Genomic DNA, 19,644 nt, shown 5'->3' on the forward strand with positions numbered 1-19,644 from the left:
CTTCGCGTAATTTTTGTTTGTCTGCAAGGCTTTGGCTATGTTTATGTTAGCTGTGAAGTTCCCTTTGCTTCCGCAGCAGTTTTCAAACTCGGTTGTTGTACCACGGTGGCTCTTTTCCATCTCTTACAATCTTGCTTGGCACATACTCATCTAATGCATATTGTACAATGGTTTTAAACTTTGTCCACTGATCCTCAACACTATCTGTACTTGAGTCAAAACTTGTGTTGAGCCGTCAAGTACTCTGAAATCTGCTTTTTGTCACTTTTGCTAAACAGAAAAATCTTCCTACCTTTTTTAATATTTCTATTTACAGCTGAAATCATCGATGCAATAACTGCTTTATGATCGCTGATTCCCTGTTCTGCATTAACTGTTTCAAATGGTTTGGGTCTGTTTGTCACCAGAAGGTCTAATATGTTATCACCACGAGTCGGTTCTCTGTTTAACTGCTCAAGGTAGTTTTCAGATAATGCACCTAATAAAATTTCACTGGATTTTTTGTCCCTGCCACCTGTTATTAACGTCTATATCCGGCAAATTAAAATCTCCACCCAAAACTATAACATGGTCAGGAAATCTACTCGATATATTTTCCAAATTTTCCTTCAGGTGCTCTGCCACAACAGCTGCTGAGCCAGATCTCCGCAGAATCATCTGAACCTCTGGTTTAAGCCTTCCACTCGGCTCCAAACCAGAGGACCGCGATCGGTTCTGGGAACAATACTACAAATAGTTAGCTCAGATTCCACCCCTCGAGCGAGGCTTTCCGCCTTCACCAACTCCGCCAACCACTTGTATGAACTGAGGATGACCTCTGACCCCAGATGGCAGAAGTCATTGGTGCCAACATGAGAAACAATTTGCAGTCGGGTGCACCCAGTGCTCTCTATCATCGCCGGCAGGGCCTCCTCCACATCTCAGATGAGACCCCTCCGGCAAGCAGACAGAGTGAACACTGGCCTTCTTCCCTGACCTTTCCGCTATTTCCCTAAGGGGCTCCATCACCCGCCTAACATTGGAGCTCTCAATCACTGCAATCCCTAATAACCACCCATCCTCTGTTCCTGCTCAGACCTTGCTGAAGGAGTGGCCACATGTCCACTCACAGGCAGAGCAGAGCATGTCACACAGCCAGCCTCCATATTGGCCCTCCGCCTCGTCCAATGCAAACGCCGTTGAACCCACCACTCCCCTTGGGGAGAGGGTGGCCCAGCCGCACCCGGTACCCATGAAGATGTCTCGACAGCAGGGACTGTGGGTGAAGCATGTAACACCTGGTGTATACCATGTGACGCACCAGACTCCCCACTGCTGCCACACTCCGAGGCAGCAGCCTGAAGACGGCTGACCGCAACCATCAACACGTTCAGCTGTTCGCGAACAGTGGCCAGCTCCTCCTGAATCCATACACAGCAGTCACACATCCTATCCATCCCAAGAAATCAGTTTACTGCAGAGAGTTAATCAACTTTTAACTAGACTGCTCATTCATTAAAGGCGGCTGGTAGCTGACCAAACTGTGGTTACTAGATACTTCTTGTTGAAAACTATGAATATAAGCACTGCCTGTCTCTAGACTGTATTCAAAACAAACACTAGCACTACTGGCACCACAGCTGACTAAAGGGACTCTCTCTGACTGTATTCAAAACAAACACGAAATCTATGGAACACTATTACTAGTACTTGAAAATTAAAGCTTCCTAAAAGCAAAAACACATGGAAGAAGAAGTGACAAATAAGAAAAATACAGTTAATACTTAAATTAACATAGCTCGCTGCACAGCAGATGTGAAGCAGATGGCAGTTACAACGACACTGATACTAGTGGCACTATGGCTGTCTAAAGGGACTCTCTCTGGCTGTATTCAAAACAAACATGAAAGCTATGGAACACTATTACTAGTACTTGAAAAGCAAAGCTTCCTAAAAGCAAAAACACCTGGAAGAAGAGGTGACAAGTAAGAAAAATACAGTTAATACTTAAATTAACGTAGCTCACTGCACAGCAGATGTGAAGCAGATGGCAGTTATGATTCTTGATCCAGCAAGGATTGCATCAGTGGAGGAAAACCATAGGCGAAAATCACAGAAGTCGAATGCAGGGAGGTGGACAGAAGCTCTGTTTGACTGATGAGTTGGCTATGGGACCAGCACCTGAGGCATAGCAGCACTCATGGGGTGTGCAAACTGTGCAAGGAACTGGTTTGAATCGGCTGCCTGTGCCAGCAGGTAAGATGGACTCCGTCTGACCAGATGAAACACTCTCTGCCACAGACAACATTTCAGGATTCGGCTCAGTAGGATCATTTCCGTATGTGGGCTGCAGTTTAGACATAACTGCAGGATGAAAAAAAAATGTACACTCGGCAGTCATAAAAGTGCAGGCATGGAGGGAAACAGGGATTAAACACCACGCAGAGCTTATGATGCAATGCAGAGGTGCTTGAAGTTAGCCTAACAGGGAAAGTGCACAGCATGGAACACATGAGGAATGGGTTCGGTAGAACGGGACTGCTGGAATTCTGGGTCATCAGTGTGGTAACACTGGTAGAATCATAAGTGTTTCACTACACAATGCACATCACAGCTACTGAATGATGTAAATTAAGGAGAACAGAAATAGAAGTCTGAAAGTGAAACAATAAAAGGTGAGGAGATGAATTTTCAGCGAGACAAGCTATTTATTAGGATACAGCACATTAATTAACAGAAATGTAGGGGGGAAATATGATGTGTACACACAATTTAGGCATGATTTGCACAATAAAGAAGTTTGGGCAAAGAAACAAACACATGTTATGTTTGTAGGTGGGAGCCTTCATTATGGTTAATGCAAGTTCAAAAGTTCAACATAAACATTAAAAATTTCTCCCTCAGAGAGGCCATGGGAAACTATGAACAAAAGTTTAAAAAACGATACAGTGTGAGCAGGTGCCATTGCACATGAGGAAAGTTCCATAACTGTTTTAGAATTCAACAGGATCATCCATGTGGACACTTGGCATTGGCAAAAAGTAATGCTAAGTACACGGGTACAGGGTGTTTGTATGCATATGAAATTAAAGGCCTCCAGAAATCAAAAGGCGGCTCTCCAAAGCAACTTGGGAATGCTAAAGGGCATGTGGCACATAAGTCATCAACTACTGGATTGTGACTGGTACTGCTCAGAAAGTTGTGTAACTTGCAAGCTACCTGTCCTAAGCAATGCACAAGGTCAACTCACCAGATTTTTCCTCAAATAGTCATCATGCAGTGGTCATGTCCTCAGTGAAAGCACTGGTTCACAAACAAAAGTACTTGTCCACAAATTAAAGCACTAGTTCACAAGTGAAAGCATTGTTACACAAATAAAAGGTCTGGTTCACAAACAAAAGGAGGAGTATTTGCATGCATGCTGCATCAACCATTCACCATTAGCACACACCAAACAATGCCTCCCTCACGTGCAGCCAGGAATTCTAAGCAGAAGCCCCAGTAGGCAGATTGTGATAGTTGGGGAAAGACATTCCTGTCAGTATGTATCCACTATGACGCGGTTGCTTTAGAGAGTGTCTAGGTGTGACTGTAAGGGGAGAGTTATCTGCTAGGACAGACTATGGGACCTGTGAAATTTTAGAATTTAGGAGGGCACCATGCAAGGTTGATTCCAGTGTGCCACCTGCCCTGTGAGCTTGTTTCCTTTACATCTCCCCTCTCTCCTCATCAGCCCATAAGATGTGACCATTTGCTTACACTCATAGCATCCCTTTTAAAAGAGAAAAGTTATATCATGCGTATAGTAGTTAGTGTCATTGTCATATACTGAACTTCGTCTTCAGCTATTTTAATATTTTGGAAAGTACTAAAATGTTATTACATTTTGCGATAGGAATGTCAGGCTAGATTTCAGAAACTCCCTTTAACTACTGTAAAATATTAAAGTGACACAATATCATTTGTATTAATGCAATATCTTCAAACTCTATTGTATTTTAGAATATGGACTTTCTGATGCTCTTGTTACTGCAGAAATATCCATATTTTAAAGGTACTGTGATTTTAGTATAATAATGATAAATTTTTGCTTTAGCCACTGAATGTTAAAATTACAAAGAAGTGGAAATAGAAAATGCATTTGTGCCTTCAGAGATATGAAGCTACTCTTAAGTGGAAACTGCTGCAAACACTGAATGATGACTTGTTCACCACAATGGTACCAAGACTGGTTACAAATTTAAGTACTGGAATACTTATATTTACTGCACTAGTGTCCTCTCAGAACACTGATAAGAATTAAAAACAAAGTGAACTGTTGTGATTCATATGCAGCTTCAGGGTATAGTAAATAGCAGTCAGCATTCTACACAAAAACTTAGTAACTGTGCTTTTTGGAATGTAACAAGTATGTCGTTGTTGTTGTGTCTTCAATCCTGAGACTGGTTTGATGCAGCTCTCCATGCTACTCTATCCTGTGCAAGCCTCTTCATCTCCCAGTACCTACTGCAGCCTACATCCTTCTGAATCTGTTTAGTGTATTCACCTCTTGGTCTCCCTCTACGATTTATACCCTCCACGCTGCCCTCCAGTACTAAATTGGTGATCCCTTGATGCCTCAGAACATGTCCTACCAACCGATCCCTTCTTCTTGTCAAGTTGTGCCACAAACTCCTCTTATCCCCAATCCTATTCAATACCTCCTCATTAGTTATGTGATCTACTCATCTAATCTTCAGCATTCTTCTGTAGCACCACATTTCGAAAGCATCTACTCTCTTCTTGTCCAAACTATTTATTGTCCATGTTTCACTTCCATACATGGCTACACTCCATACAAATACTTTCAGAAACAACTTCCTGACACCACAATACTCTATGTTAACAAATTTCTCTTCTTCAGAAACGCTTTCCTTGCTATTGCCAGTCTACAATTTATATCCTCTCTACTTCGACCTTCATCAGTTAGTTTGCTCCCCAAATAGCAAAACTCCTTTACTACTTTAAGTGTCTCATTTCCTAATCTAATGCCCTCAGCATCACCCGACTTAATTTGTCTACTTTAAATTATCCTCATTTTGCTTTTGTTGGTGTTCATCTTATACCCTCCTTTCAAGACACTGTCCATTCTGTTCAACTGCTCTTCCAAGTCGTTTGCTGTCTCTGACAGAATTACAATGCCGTCGGCAAACCTCAAAGTTTTATTTCTTCTCCATGGATTTTAATACCTACTCCGAACCTTTCTTTCGTTTCCTTTACTGCTTGCTCAATACAGATTGAATAACATCGGGGAGAGGCTACAACACTGTCTCACTCCCTTCCCAACCACTGCTTCCCTTTCATGCCCCTCGACTCTTATAACTGCCATCTGGTTTCTGTACAAATTGTAAATAGCCTTTCGCTCCCTGTATTTTACCCCTGCCAACTTCATAATTTGAAAGAGAGTATTCCAGTCAACATTGTCAATAGCTCTCTCTAAGCCTACAAATGCTAGAAGCGTAGGTTTGCCTTGCCTTAATCTTTCTTCTAAGATAAGTCGTAGGGTCAGTATTGCCTCACGTCTTCCAACATTTCTACGGAATCCAAACTGATCTTCCCCGAGGTCGGCTTCTACCAGTTTTTCCATTCGTCTGTAAAGAATTCGCGTTAGTATTTTGCAGCTGTGACTTATAAAACTGATTGTTCAGTAATTTTCACATCTGTCAGCACCTGCTTTCTTTGGGATTGTAATTATTATATTCTTCTTGAAGTCTGAGGATATATTGTCTGTCTCATACATCTTGCTCACCAGATGGTAGAGTTTTGTCAGGACTGGCTCTCCCAAGGCTGTCAGTTGTTCTAATGGAATGTTGTCTACTCCCGGGGCCTTGTTTCGACTTAGGTCTCTCAGAGCTCTGTCAAACTCTTCACGCAGTATCATATCTCCCATTTCACCTTCATCTACATCCTCTTCCATTTCCATAATATTATCCTCAAGTACATCGCCCTTGTACAGACCCTCTATATACTCCTTCCACCTTTCTGCTTTCCCTTCTTTGCTTAGAACTGGGTTTCCATCTGAGCTCTTGATATTCATACAAGTGGTTCTCTTTTCTCCAAAGGTCTCTTTAATTTTCCTGTAGGCAGTATCTATCTTAACCCTCATGAGATAAGCCTCTACATCCTTACATTTGTCCTCTAGCCATCCCTGTTTAGCCATTTTGCACTTCCTGTCGATCTCATTTTTGAGACGTTTGTATTCCTTTTTGCCTACTTCACTTGCTGCATTTTTGTATTTTCTCCTTTCATCAATTAAATTCAGTATCTCTTCTGTTATCCAAGGATTTTTACTGCCCTCGTCTTTTTACCTACCTGATTGTCTGCTGCCTTCACTACTTCATCCCTCAAAGCTACCCATTCTTCTTCTACTGTATTCTTTCCCCCATTCCTGTCAATTGTTCCCTTATGCTCTCCCTGAAACTCTCTACATCCTCTGGTTTAGTCAGTTTATCCAGGTCCCATTTCCTTAAATTCCCACCTTTTTGCAGTTTCTTCAGTTTTAATCTACAGTTCATAACCAATAGATTGTGGTCAGAGTCCACATCTGCCCCTGGAAATGTTTCACAATTTAAAACCTGGTTCCTAAATCTCTGTCTTACCATTATATAATCTATCTGAAACCTTCTAGTATCTCCAGGCTTCTTCCATGTATACAACCTTCTTTCATGATTCTTGAACCAAGTGTTAGCTGTGATTAAGTTATGCTCTGTGCACAATTCTACCAGGCAGCTTCCTCTTTCATTTCTTACCCCCAATCCATATTCACCTACTACATTTCCTTCTCTTCCTTTTCCTACAGTCGAATTCCAGTGATCCATGACTATTAAATTTTCATCTCCCTTCACTACCTGAATAATTTCTTTTATCTCATCATTCATTTCATCAACTTCTTCATCATCTCCAGAGTTAGTCGGCAAATAAACTTGCACTACTGTAGTAGGCATGGGCTTCGTGTCTATCTTGGCTACAATAATGCGTTCACTATGCTGTTTGTATTAGCTTACCCACACTCCTATTTTTTTATTCATTATTAAACCTACTCCTGCATTACCCCTATTTGATTTTGTATTTATAACCCTGTATTCACCTGACCAAAAGTCTTGTTCCTCCTGCCACCGAACTTCACTAATTCCCACTATATCTAACTTTAACCTATCCATTTCCCTTTTTAAATTTTCTAACCTACTTGCCCGATTAAGGGATCTGACATTCCACGCTCCGATCCGTAGAATGCCAGTTTTCTTTCTCCTGATAACGATGTCCTCTTGAGTAGTCCTCGCCCGGAGATCTGAATGGGGGACTATTTTACCTCCAGAATATTTTACCCAAGAGGACACCATCATCATTTAATCATACAGTAAAGCTGCATGCCCTCGGGAAAAATTACGGCTGTAGTTTACCCTTGCTTTCAGCTGTTCGCAGTACCAAAACAGCAAGGCCGTTTTGGTTAGTGTTACAGGGCCAGATCAGTCAATCATCCAGACTGTTGCCCCTGCAACTACTGAAAAGGCTGCTGACCCTCTTCAGGAACCACACATTTGTCTGGCCTCTCAACAGATACCCCTCCGTTGTGGTTGCACCTACTGTATGCCTATCTGTATCATTGAGGCATGCAAGCCTCTCCACCAACGGCAAGGTCCATGGTTCGTGGGGAGCGGTGGTGGTGGGGGGTGGGGGCAGCAAGTTTACTACAGTAATAGTAAGAGTGTCTCAACAGGTTGCTTGTAACTTAAAAGATGCTGGCAGGACGTCTTGTATACCTGTATCTGAGTATCAAATGGGAACAAATACAGATCAAGCTGAATTCTAAATTATTTTTGCTCTTTCAAAAGTGATTTTCAAACATCAGTTTGTTTCCCACTTATATTATGTCATTACCATGTTTAATGCCCAAAAATGATTTCTATGAAGAGGAAAATATCTTTTCTTCATTACATGTCTGTAAATTCTACAACAAACTTCTGCAGAACTTTATTTAGTGCCCATGTGTAAATACTTGCCGGCCTCTGCAGGTGATGTTGGGGAGGGGGGTGCATGTGCAAATTTTCATGGAAATGTGGCTTAAAATAAAAAGGCAAAGTCCTCTAACAGTATGATGTGTTCACATGTGTTTATTTTCTTGAGTAAATTAACGACTGTGAAATGAAACATTTAGAGGACACTTTTCCTATTTCTTCAGTTTTCAGTGAGGTGCACAATTTACCATATGCCTTTGTCAAGATATTCGTTACGAATTTGGATTTTGTTGTAAATAAACACCGCTATCATTGCTAATTCCTCAATGATTTTACTGTATTCCAACTTTTTATAAGGAGGACACACTCTCATAACTTTACTTGCATGGTAGACAACAATCAGGACACCAACAATTTTGGTGCAAACATCTAAACAAAAACAATCAAGTGAATCTCCGTAAAGGCATAATATACCAGAGCACTGCAGCACTCCATGACATGAGCAGTTTACTGTGACAATAAAGTCATTCACTTGAAATAGGTTTAAGGCCAGACAGTGCACAATGGGATACAGAGAGCACAAGATAGGGCAGTCCAGTGCAGCGCAGCTCAGGAAAAGCTACACGAAACAGTGTGAGCATGCACTGGGAGCCAGTTTCTTAGCCAGTATCATGCAGAATTTGCTTGTGCAGCAATGGCTGAACTCATGTACCTTTGTTCAGAGTTGTATTCTGTTTATGACATGGACCTGCTAATGTTATTTTTTAACTCTTCAAAACAACAGAAATCAGAATGGGAAGTGTATACATAAACTAGAGGTAAAACTCTTGGTGAACTCGCTTTGGGGCCTGAGATTTCTGATACATGGTTCACTAACTACTTTGTTTAACATATTCTGGTGATGATAATGGCAGAAACATATTAAGTGTATCAAGGGATTCAATAATCCTGAGTGAACTCTGATTATAAAGAGATGCAAATGCAGTCAGAACTCAATCAGCATCTTGATTGATGCGGTTTTTGCCATCATATTGTGACACAAAATATATTGATGCTTTTCAGTAGGAATTAATAATAATTTTGAGTCACCATCAGAAAGAATTTACTCTATTTAGAGAGATCTGTAAGTATGTGCATGGTTAAAATGTTGGATTAGTATGTTTTGCAGCAGTAAATGACATTAAATGATGTTTTAAAAAGTTATTTGTATGGTTTTTTTTCCTTTTTTTACGCAGGATGAAGGAACTACAGAAACCCCTACAACACAGTCTGCAACAGGATCTACAGCAGCTACATAAGCAATGACCCAACAAAAAGCATAAGTAATCTTTGAGTCAAAGTGAATAACATTGCTCAAGCAACCAGATAAGGAGATAACCAACTGACTTTAATAAATCATCTGTGATTAGTAGTTTCATTCAGTTTAATGAATTAATTTGTAGTGCTGAACTGGTTTCAGCCCCTTATTGTTTGAACTCATCTCATTAACAGATATAAAATAATTTCAAGAGAAGGACTAGTGGGCATACCTAAGAAATGAAACCTCAGTGCATTATGTTGGCCAGAAAACTGTTCTTAAAATATTTCCCTATTTAGATTTGTTCCATACTTTATTAATGGTGTTTTCAAAGGTAATTAGCAGACAAAGAGCTAATAGAAAGTTCTTGAAACAAATTCATGTATCTAATTTTATAAAGAAAGCAAGAGTATCAGTGCAATGGAAAGCTTATTGAAGTGATTGGTTATACTTAGTTTAAAGGCACTATTCCAAGGCTATTCCACCACTGTTTCATATATTAGCATTCCTACAGAGCTTGTAGAAAAAATGTAAACATGTATCCAAAATTGTACCTGTATTTTCTATAAAGCAGTGCAACTAATACATTAATTTATCACTATTTGTTTTATATTTGTGTAAGTATGTTAACATATACAGATGGGAAACAATAAATACACAATGGCTGACAAACATAAATCTGCACAGAGTTTGTGGAAGAGAGATCGATGCCAATGTCCAATTCAACTATTTACACCATGCAGCTGTTATTGGTAACCATCCTGATGAACTGTTTCATGGGAAACAAATATATCAGAACTGTTCACCACTGTATCATGCTGTGAAAGAATATGCCCTTATGTTGGGAAGTATCTTGTGTAGTTGTGGAAATTGCTGTACCTTCACTTTGAAGTTAAAAAATTTCTGATGTGTTTAGCCTGAATTTTTCCCCCTTCTTTGATACATTGTACAAAAATCTATTTGATCAAATGATAGTAATTGATTTTTAATAAGGTACAGTTCTGTCATTGTCCTTAACAAAGCTGACAGCATCTGAGAAGCTGAGTGCTACAGCACATGATTTGTAATACCAGTATGGGATGACACAGAAAATTTTCACTTGTAATTGTGTCTAGAAATGATATAGTGTTGTTACTCAACTGTGCTTAGTTCCCAGAAACTATAGAAAGTAGTTATGGTAACAGTTTTGAGGAATGGTTCGAGGTGTATTTTATGGACACTTGACTGTCTGTTGAATTTTTGTATATAGTAGCTTTTAACTCAATTTATGTTGGTCACTAAATCAGAGACAGGCTGCGGCTGTCAAAGGTATTAAAATTTACTAGTAGAATTTCCAGTCTGAGTGGCTCACAAAGTAATAAAAGAAATATAATACTATTGGTTGAATAATAACTAGAGCACAGCTTTTAATCACCCTACAAAACAGTGAAACATGCAAGCACATATGACCTAAAACGTCTATAAATATGACACTAAAAAATAAAATATGACTTGACATAAGTTTATTAAAAACATTCTTGTTACTTTTTTTTGTACCATGTAATACAAAAGGCAACGGCCTTGCAGCAGTGGATACACCGGTTCCCATCAGATCACCAAAGTTAAGTGCTGTCGGGTGTGGCAGGCACTTGGATTGGTGCCCATCCGGGCCACCATGCACTGCTGCCACTTTTCAGGGTGCACTCAGCCTCGTAATGTCAACTGTGGAGCTACTTGACCGAACAGTAGTGGCTCTGGTCACACAAAACCATCATAACGACCAGGAGAGCAGTGTGCTGACCACATGCCCCTCCTATCCGCATTCTCAGCTGTAGATGACACGGTGGTCGGATGGTCCTAATGGGCCACTTATGGCCTGAAGACGGAGTGCTTTATGTAATACAAAGGTCCCTTCTGAACAAATTGTGAGTACAGTATTTACTATAGAATTAGTACTTACTCTGTGTAGTACTAGTACTTACTTTACTCATGCATGATGTTTTAGTAGTAATCTCTGTCTTACATATTGCCCTGTCTTCCACTTTCAAGCTTTCAGGTTTTCAAATCTTGTCTGGTGCACTCCCAAACAATCAGTCTTTCCTTTTCATCCCATCCGGTAAGTATCCCCTGACCAGGAGTTCTGGGTGGCTTTTCTGAACTATACCCCTTTCCCTAAATGACTCCAGTGCTTTTTTACATGCCTCTTACTTCCCCTTCAGATCTTCTGCCAGAAGAAAGAGCCATTGGCTCTGAAAGCTCGCGAAAGGTAAACCCTTTTGAATGTGTGTTTCCCTCCTGTTGCTTGGTGACTAGATTTTTTATTTATCCATTTAGATTATATTGTCAGTAATTGATTATTTTCGTTGTTATATTGGCCCATTTGGCCATCATTTCTTCTTATGTAACCCTCTTGTCAGTCTTTGTTGTCATCTGTCTTGTTCAGACTATCTTCTGTTTTCTATCTTTTGTGCTAGTTGTCTGATCATTTATTTATCTGTACCATATAGGTTAATCAACACTTCGCCCCTCCATCTTTTCCAGTACCAGTTTTTGTGCGTGCAGCCAGGACCATTGTTACTTGCAAATTTTGCATATAAGAATTCCACTGTTATTTATGAATTGGCCTACAGTTCATTATGCTGCAGGGTCTTCTCCCAATCATCCATCACTGATTTATTTTCAAAATTGACAGCTATTTTCTTTCACTTATCCTGTTTACACACAATTCTTTCATGTTTTTGTGCATTTATTTTTTGCCAAACCGATCTGATCGACTTTTACTGCCATCTCGTATATTACTTTCATGCCAAGCGAAGTAGTTTACATTATGTCCTGTGACTTTCTCTTTCTGTCCGGCCAGTTTTTAAACTTTATCTCTCTCCATGACTGTCTATATCATTTGTTTTTTCTTCTTTTCCAATGAGTTTCTTGGATATTATAGACTGCTGTTGTGATGAGAAGTTATCGCCCACTCGTTGCCTCTTGTTAACAATTGTCTGTTCTCATGATTTTCGTGCGAATTCTTCTTATTTTTCAGAATTTTTTCTCTGCTTTTCTTCCGTGTTTCTATCTTTTTTCGCCCTCTGCCACTCGTTTTTGCCACCCCACCATTTCTAACACTCCAAAACGTCCTCTCTTGGCATGATGAATCCCATCACATTTACATCCATTCTTTTCGAAAACATGCTTTTGCACCATCAAAATTAAGGTCCCACATTCTATTTCTTGAAACCTGCTTGTCCCTTGGAGTTACTCCCAAAAGCCTAACATTGAAAGTCCCTGATTCTGGATGTAATTCTACTCTACACCAGCCTCTTCTATCATTCCAAATACAGCAATCTCTTGCACTTACTCAAAAAATCTGTTACCTATGTGCTTCATCTGCCAGTTTGTTCTCCACCAAATTTCTCTTCTTCTACAAAATCCTCAAGTTATCTGCTTCTCATGGTTCCTTGGATGGTATCATCTACCAAGCCAATGTCAGAGCGCAACAAAATGCCAGACTTCACCTCAAAAAGCTATCCCACCTTCTCCTAAACTACCACAACAGTGGTGTTTCCCTTCCTGTCCCTCTGCAGTTCCCCAAATTGTCACACCATCAACCACCACTCCTCTCCTACAAACTGAGCTTGGCCAACCTCCTTAACATCCAGCAGCTGTCTCCACACGAAGTTCTCAACCTCTCATCCATAGAACCCCCCCCCCCCCTTTTCCCGAATTATCTGTATTATCCAAGGGTCTCCCCTTCAGCCCTAAACCTGCATTTAACCATGCTGCTTTGGTAAAGGACCTCTTTCCTTCACACATAATATCCATTGGAAATATCACTTTTCAACGCAATCCCAAAACCTTTCCAACGGTAAACCTGACATTGAACCCTGCCTTCAACAGTTCCAACCACGATCCCGACTTGATCCACCATCACTACCTCAGAATCATCCCTTACAAGCCTTCCAAGAATTCCTCACATCCAGGATTGCTTCACAATCTTTCCTCACGTCCTTACAACATGACGCTAACCACTCCTCAGCAGAACTCCAGGCTCTACATTCCCTAAAAGCTGATGACATCATCATTTTTCTCTCAGCAGACAAAGGATCTACCACTGTGGTACTCAACGAACAGGAGTATGTTAGTGAAGGTCTACGCCAGCTGTCTGATACCTCCACATGCAGCATCTGCTATCAAGATCCCATCCCTGTGATTCAAACTGACCTCCACTCACTCCTAAAAACCTCAGGCCCCTCACAAGGACTTACACCTCAATCCGTAGAACTTCTTACCCCACCCAAATCACATACTCCTGCCTTTACCTTCTTTGTAAGATCCACAAACCCAATCACCCTGGCTGTCCTATAGTTGCTGGCTTCAAAGCAACCACCAAATGTATACCTGCTTTGGTTGATCAACACCTGCAACCCACAGAACAAAGACTTCCCTCCCATATTAAAAACACCGACAATTTCCTAGATCATTTGAAATCCATGCCCATCCCACTTGCACCATGAACCACTGATGCCATCTCCCTCTATGCCCCACATACATGGTCTGTCTGCTGCTAAACATTTCCTCAGTCAACACCCAAGTGATTCCAAACCTGCGACACCCTGAAACTTCCTGGCACATTAAAACTGTGTGCTGGACCGAGACTCGAACTCGGGACCTTTGCCTTTCGCGGGCAAGTGCTCTACCAACTGAGCTATCCAAGCACGACTCACGCCCCGTCCTCACAGCTTTACTTCTGCCAGTACCTCGTCTCCTACCTTCCAAACTTTACTTCCTCTCCTGCGAACCTTGCAGAACTAGCACTCCTGAAAGAAAGGATATAGCGGAGACATGGCTTAGCCACAGCCTGGGGGATATTTCCAGAATGAGATTATCACTCTGCAGCGGAGTGTGCGCTGATATGAAACTTCCTGGCAGATTAAAACTGTGTACCGGACCGAGACTCGAACTTGGGACCTTTGCCTTTCGCGGGCATACTGGCAGAAGTAAAGCATAAATTGCTGTCAAATTTATGGTAAAGTTCAGGAAAAAAAATATGACTTGTCATTAAAATCCAGGCCCAAGTAATAACAGTGTCATATTCGGAATTTTTATTATGGTGCAGTGTAAATTAAACAAATAAGATAATGACACCAGCAGAATGAATCAAATTGAAATACATAACAGTCTGTCTATACTAAACGGTTAAAATACCCTGTCCAAGATTCAGGTTGCTTATCTAACAGCTTCAGGGGCAACAAAGTTTTTGATTTTCAGTATTTCACATAAATATTGACCCAATCTAAATATTTAAAATGGTGTCATATACTACTCATTAGAAGGTATAATCCTACATTAAAGGTTGAATACAATAATTCAAATATTAAAGTTAGGAAACATATCTTGAGGCATCATAGCTCCCTCTGTGCAAATTACCCAGATTACATTCATCCCATATTTGTGACTTCCATCAAACTTTACACATAATTTCAAACCTTTTCAAAACTTCTCATTGCCACCCCCCCCCACCCAAAAATAAATAAATAAAAAAAAAAAAAAAAAAAAAAAAAAAAAAAAAAAAAAAACATGAAAGAAAAAAAGGTTATCTCTTTTTTACATTTTTGTTGTTCATACAGTTAAACTTCAGCATCAGACATTATGTTTAAATTTATTACTTCTTTATTAATGACTCTGTTTGCAATACATTTTCCAGACTATCTACATGTACCACTGCATGTACCTGCAAAACAAAGTTTATTTTACCCACACTATACTCATCCAGTGTTTGATGATGAGAGCACTTAGTAACTTCCAACAAATTTTGAACATTATTTTAAACCTTTTCTCACTCGCAGCCCCATACAATAAGGAAAAGGGAAGAGTTGAATACATTACTCATTTATAAAGTGATAAATGGGAATTCAGTTCTTGAAACAATTGGTCTGGGAGTTTACTGGTTAAACATGCTTATTTCCACAAATGGCTGACAAATTTTTTTATGCTTTTTTTAGGGTGCATACGTGGACAAGGGGAAAAAAATTCTGTATTTTTCCCGGATTTCCCGGTTAAAAATATACTTTCTCCCGGGTGACAGTATATTTTCCCTTATCAATCCTTGGTTTTATACACGAGCGTACAATTTCCCGGCACTTTAGAAAACGAAACTCAGGGAAAAAGACACGTTTTGGAAACATCTTTGATGTGCAGCAACTTGTACGCTGTGTATTTTCATATTACGAAAGTATACATTGGAATTCTACCAAACACCGCATGTTACTTTCCGAATCATTGAAATCGAGATTTCGATGGGCTTTTTTGTAAGCCGTTCGTAGCTCATGTCGCGTGATCTCGCCAGCCGATGACGCGTATATTCAGAGCATGGGACACGTAATGCCAGCCAACACATCACTGTTAAGTAGCACGAACACACAAACAGGGAAAGTTAATATTTTAAATTAATATACATAGTGTTGCTACAAGAAAAGCAAAGCTTTCATATATAATATTGGTCTCAAGCTGCAAGAGGAGCTAAGCTTTCGCATATACTGTTGATCATTTTTGCGTGTGTTACACTTTAAGATATAACACACAAATGTGCCAGTAAAATTTTTAATAATGACATACATATCTGATCTTCAGGGTTCGAAATTCTTCTAAATGGCTCGGCACCGAAGAGTTGATTTTTAAATGAGAGTCAAACGCTCTGTGATTTAATAAATTCCTGGTACATTATTGCACATAGTTCAACTTACGTGAAAGGATATTTACTTTGAAAGTAACGCTTTTCAAACCAATATTCGCAATATTTTCCCGCGACCTGTTAGAAACGGGTTCGTTACAGCAGTTGCCCGAGAGCGCAGATAACAGGTGACACCGCGCTTGAGTAGCTACCATGACGTAGGAAGCCCGCATGTACGTACGTGTAAAACATTGAAAGATCATACATTATGTCATAAAAGAAACAAGACATCAGAGTATACTGCAAGAGCATCGGAATTTCGTGAACCATACTAAAATGTGCACATTTAAAGTGCATACTTAAAGGGCACATTCGTATGTCCATATTCCCAATGAAGTAGACCTTGACCTGATATTAAGCTTTTCAGTGTGGTTTTCGGGATGCAATTTTTCTTTAAGCACCAGTACTGTATTATATCATGTTTCGTTCTTTATTATGGCATTATGCCATACGTGCTAGAAAACGAAAACGTGCACTTGAAATGCAGCGAACAGTTGAAACTAGCCAGTACTGTGGAATTAAACATTTCGTTTCAAATACATTGACTGCATCTGCGGAAAAAGGTAACAAAAGTCAAATTTCTTTAGCAAACAGACAAAAATAGCTTCATTGCTCCGCAAGGCGATTAATGGTTGACTGTCAGAAAGGTGGAAACTAAATAAAATCTGACTAAAGACATATTTCAGCCTTCCGTAATTATGTGAATGTGTTTTAATTCACTTGATAGCTCCCGGCTACAGATATCCGTTTTGTTTTCATTTGACGTGAGGATAAACGAAGAGGAAACAACAAAATCACTAAATGTAAACACGGATCACGTGGAGACAACCCGTTCTGCGCATCACCCCGGATCTACGACATTTGCGAACCGGGTCAATATTTTTAAAAATCGAATTTTCAAAATACGTTCATCTAGTAGGGCACACCTTTTGAAAAGTCTGAAACATAAAACATATGTATTTGAGGAAATGTAAGACATCTTATTTGGTCTTAAGTATGCCAAAGTGCAGGCCACGCCTCTTCATAAAGCATTTTTCTACCGCACGTCCAAACTATATTCTGGAGGTGGAAATTGAAATGTCCTGTGGTGCCTCTCCTGCTCCCAGTCGGCCGGTTTGACAGCCTGCCCCTCTTTAACAAAAAAAAAAAAAAGAAAAAAAAAAAATAATTGCGGATGGGATTATTTGTAATCGAGAGAACAAGAACTCTGCAGAAAATCTGAACTCTTTATTGCCTACTAGCTAAGAATTTGCTGTTTCGTGTGACATAAAATTAAATATAGGATATATAAAATCAATATTGACAAGAGATGAGCAAGAAATTACACATTTTTTCTCTCTACTCTTGCTACAGCTTTACATGGCGTGCTTTCCTTCTGCGAAAGAATCTATTACCTCATCAAAGTTCGTCAAACGTTTTGCTATTTGAAAAATCGAAATGTCGTTATCTAATACTGAAAAGGCTGTTAATACAAATAATACCCAAGACTGGTGTGGTTTCTCGATCTGATTACGTCTAATTTGTCACTGTCTGCTAGATAAAACAAAATAAGCCTTTCTAATATGGCAGCAATTATGTAACACACCAAATAAACGAGACAGTTTTGGCACAAATTGCCATTTTTATAACATGACAGAATATAATCCAAGAACCAATATCAAATGCCTACTAGGCCTACTACACGCAATAATCTTTGTTAGGAAATAGTCTCACATTTCATTCATAAGCACCAGCTTCTCCAGCATGAGATCGGAAAGTAGTATTACGAAATTTTTATATAAATTTGGAATCGTCTTATTCTTCCATAATTTGTGTGATGTCCCCGTTTCTTCTCCTTCCTCGTTCTAGCAAACAATCTTGTCATCATCAATTCTGTAGCTATTGCTGCCACTGTCAAAATTTGTTCGCCGATTAAATTCACTAACCCTGCCAGAATCACAGGTTTAGTTATCCCGCGATTATTTTCCGGTTACGCGTAGTTACCTGTTCGAACAACACGTTTTCCGCGTTACTTCCAGAATAGAATTTACGCGGCTGCTAGCCGGGGACTGTGTAGCAATCTAGCCAAAAATTTTGTTGGCAAAATTTCATTTCCTTGGATACACTGAGAAGATAATACGTAATCTTTCTCACCTGTTATTCCTGTCAGTCGTTTATTTCCATTCTGGTAGTCCGAATCTATGGATTTCGCTAGTAATTATAACAATGCTGATCATTCGCAAACCCAATCAACCACATAATCAGACAGCGATTGGCATTCATCCGTTCGGCTTTACTCCCTCAGCTCGTATAGCCCCGTCCCCTTTTGTCTGCGGAAAGTTCATTTCTAGATGCGACGAGGATTCTCCTGACAGAGACATCACGTACACTATGCATGCATTCAAAAGTCAACTTATGATTCATTCAGAAATCAACTTAAAATGTGTTCAAAAACCAAAGGTAAGCGTTTCAAAATCACATGAATAATCGATTGACAAACGTGCGCTGGATGCTAGGCGCTTTGTGAAGCAAGTTTTTTTCCTCAAGAATATGAATTTGGCGCCCCCTTTTTCCAGTAGCATCTAACTACTTACTGCGACTGCTTGCACAGCCAACAGCCATATTCCTGCAGCCAGAAGCGGGAGAATCTACTACTCAAACGTGACTCAACTGCTCATGCACATGAGCCCTCGAGTAACAGCTAAAACAAATCGAATGTAAACAGTTGCGACTTCACGCTTATCGGAGGCAATTTGTTGTTATGAAGCACTGCATAGTCTTCCTAAAGCCTTTGACACATTTTCAATTGGCAGACGCATGCATGAGCACTGTGTGTCGTTGTTGTATATGGCGCATTTCCGTTGCAATTTAAGTTATTTTCATTTTTTTCTCTCGTTTATGTTTTATTGTTGAAGTATTATTCTGCAGTACCGGGATACAGTAATATCCTTTGTTAGAGTATCGATTCTTACCAATCAAAATTACAAAAATTTAACTGAAAACTAAAACAATGAAAAATTCTCGGAATTCTAAAAATATCCCGGGTTTTCCCCGGATGAAAAAATTCCCGGGCTTTTCCCGGATCTCTCGGTTGTCCAGGGTCGTATACACCCTGTTTTTTTTTTACATCCATGAGAAGAAACAGCTATTTAATAATAACATGAAGGCTGTGGACCCATCCCGCATCAAACTACTGAATCAATTATTTGTACTTGATTCTGGCTGTGTGTGGACAGTCATGATGAACATCTAAGTGTTGCAAACATTTATTTCTCTTCTCTTCAAAAATGAATTCTCATGAATTGGAAGTAAAATCAGAAAACACAAAGAAATTGATTAATTGCCAGAAGGGTAAAACACAAATTTGTGATAACGTCTTTAAAGTTACTGCCAAGTTTTGGAAAGCAATGCTGAAAAAAATTTGACACTTTCTATCAAATCAATTTCAAGCTTCAAAATTGAATTAAAATATACATAGTACCACTGCCACCTTGGTCTTGTTTAAAGAGGAAAGATGAAAATTTCTATTCCAGTATCCATTGTTGGCTGTAACAAAATGAACATACGCAAAGTGAACCCTTGATTTCCTACTCAGTGTATTCGACATCTGCTCATAAATCGGATCATGGATCCAAGACTAGTCATCCACTACAACTGAACCAATTGTTGTTTTGCACAGGAGTGATGTCTTA

General features: G+C 39.7%; 1 protein-coding gene and 1 non-coding gene across 2 annotated transcripts in view; one reads left to right on the forward strand and one right to left on the reverse strand.

The window, feature by feature from the left end:
* The window catches only part of LOC124623058, a 240,575-nt gene extending 230,667 nt beyond the window's left edge, over positions 1-9,908 (forward strand). The window contains exon 11 of the mRNA XM_047148851.1: positions 9,209-9,908. Coding sequence (XP_047004807.1) covers positions 9,209-9,271 — 63 coding nt within the window. The 3' untranslated portion in view covers positions 9,272-9,908. The remainder of the gene's footprint in view (positions 1-9,208) is intronic.
* A 3,976-nt stretch (positions 9,909-13,884) lies between these two features.
* Trnas-cga lies at positions 13,885-13,959 on the reverse strand. The gene has a single exon. It is a non-coding gene; the product is annotated as a tRNA-Ser (tRNA).
* Positions 13,960-19,644: the final 5,685 nt, after the last annotated feature.

The sequence above is a fragment of the Schistocerca americana genome, chromosome 7, assembly GCF_021461395.2.
Source record: "Schistocerca americana isolate TAMUIC-IGC-003095 chromosome 7, iqSchAmer2.1, whole genome shotgun sequence".
NCBI lineage: Eukaryota > Metazoa > Arthropoda > Insecta > Orthoptera > Acrididae > Schistocerca > Schistocerca americana.